At 31.5% G+C, this 1003-nt stretch overlaps 1 protein-coding gene across 1 annotated transcript in view; it reads left to right on the plus strand.

The window, feature by feature from the left end:
- Positions 1–242: 242 nt before the first annotated feature.
- EMH_0076620 (prolyl-tRNA synthetase, putative) overlaps positions 243–1003 on the plus strand; it is a gene marked incomplete at both ends in the record, with an annotated part of 4335 nt that continues 3574 nt past the window's right edge. The window contains 2 exons of the mRNA XM_013499744.1: positions 243–329; positions 701–903. Of these exons, the coding sequence (XP_013355198.1) occupies positions 243–329; positions 701–903 (290 nt within the window). The remainder of the gene's footprint in view (positions 330–700; positions 904–1003) is intronic.

Genomic DNA, 1003 nt, shown 5'->3' on the forward strand with positions numbered 1-1003 from the left:
TATATATATATATATATATATATATATATATATATATATATATATATATATATATATATATATATATGATCAACAAAGTAATATATTATATATTTATTTAAATATTTAAATATTTATATATTTAAACATTTATATATTAATATATAAATATATTATTTTCTATTCAGGTGATAGTTCGTGGTGAGCTGGTGGAGTACTACGACATAAGCGGGTGTTATATAATACGGCCGTGGGCGTACAGAATGTGGGAGACAGTGCAGCGCTTCTTCGATGACAGCATAAAAAAAAGAGGAGTTGAAAACTGCTACTTTCCTATGTTTGTTTCACAGGTCAGATGCTGCTACTGCTGCTGCTGCTGCTGTTGCTCCTGCTCCTGCTGCTGCTGTTGCTGTTGGTGTTGCTGTTGCTGCGGCTGCTCTGTGTATGTGTATGTATGTATGCATCTGTGTATGTATATGTATGTGTGTGTATGTATGTATGTATATGTATATATATATATATATATATATATATATATATATGTATGTATGTATGTATATGTATGTATATGTATGTACATGTATGTATATGTATGTATGTGTACGTATATGCATATGTATGTAAATGTATGTATATGTATGTAAATGTATATATATGTATGTATATGTATGTATACGTATGTAAATATATGTATATACATATTTATCTACATATATTTCAGGCTAAGCTGGAGCGTGAGAAGGACCACGTGGCTGGTTTCAAGCCTGAGGTGGCTTGGGTGACGCACTACGGCGAATCCGAGCTGCCGGAGAAGGTGGCTATCCGCCCCACAAGTGAAACTATTATGTACCCAGCATACGCCAAGTGGATCCGATCCCATAGAGATCTTCCACTCAAACTCAACCAGTGGAATAATGTTGTCAGGTATTTCATACAAAAACATACACTAACACAACAACTTTATCATATATATATGTATATATATATATATATATATATATATATATATATATATATATATATA

This window comes from Eimeria mitis, genomic scaffold (assembly GCF_000499745.2).
Source record: "Eimeria mitis Houghton genomic scaffold, Emh_scaff4620, whole genome shotgun sequence".
Lineage (NCBI taxonomy): Eukaryota > Apicomplexa > Conoidasida > Eucoccidiorida > Eimeriidae > Eimeria > Eimeria mitis.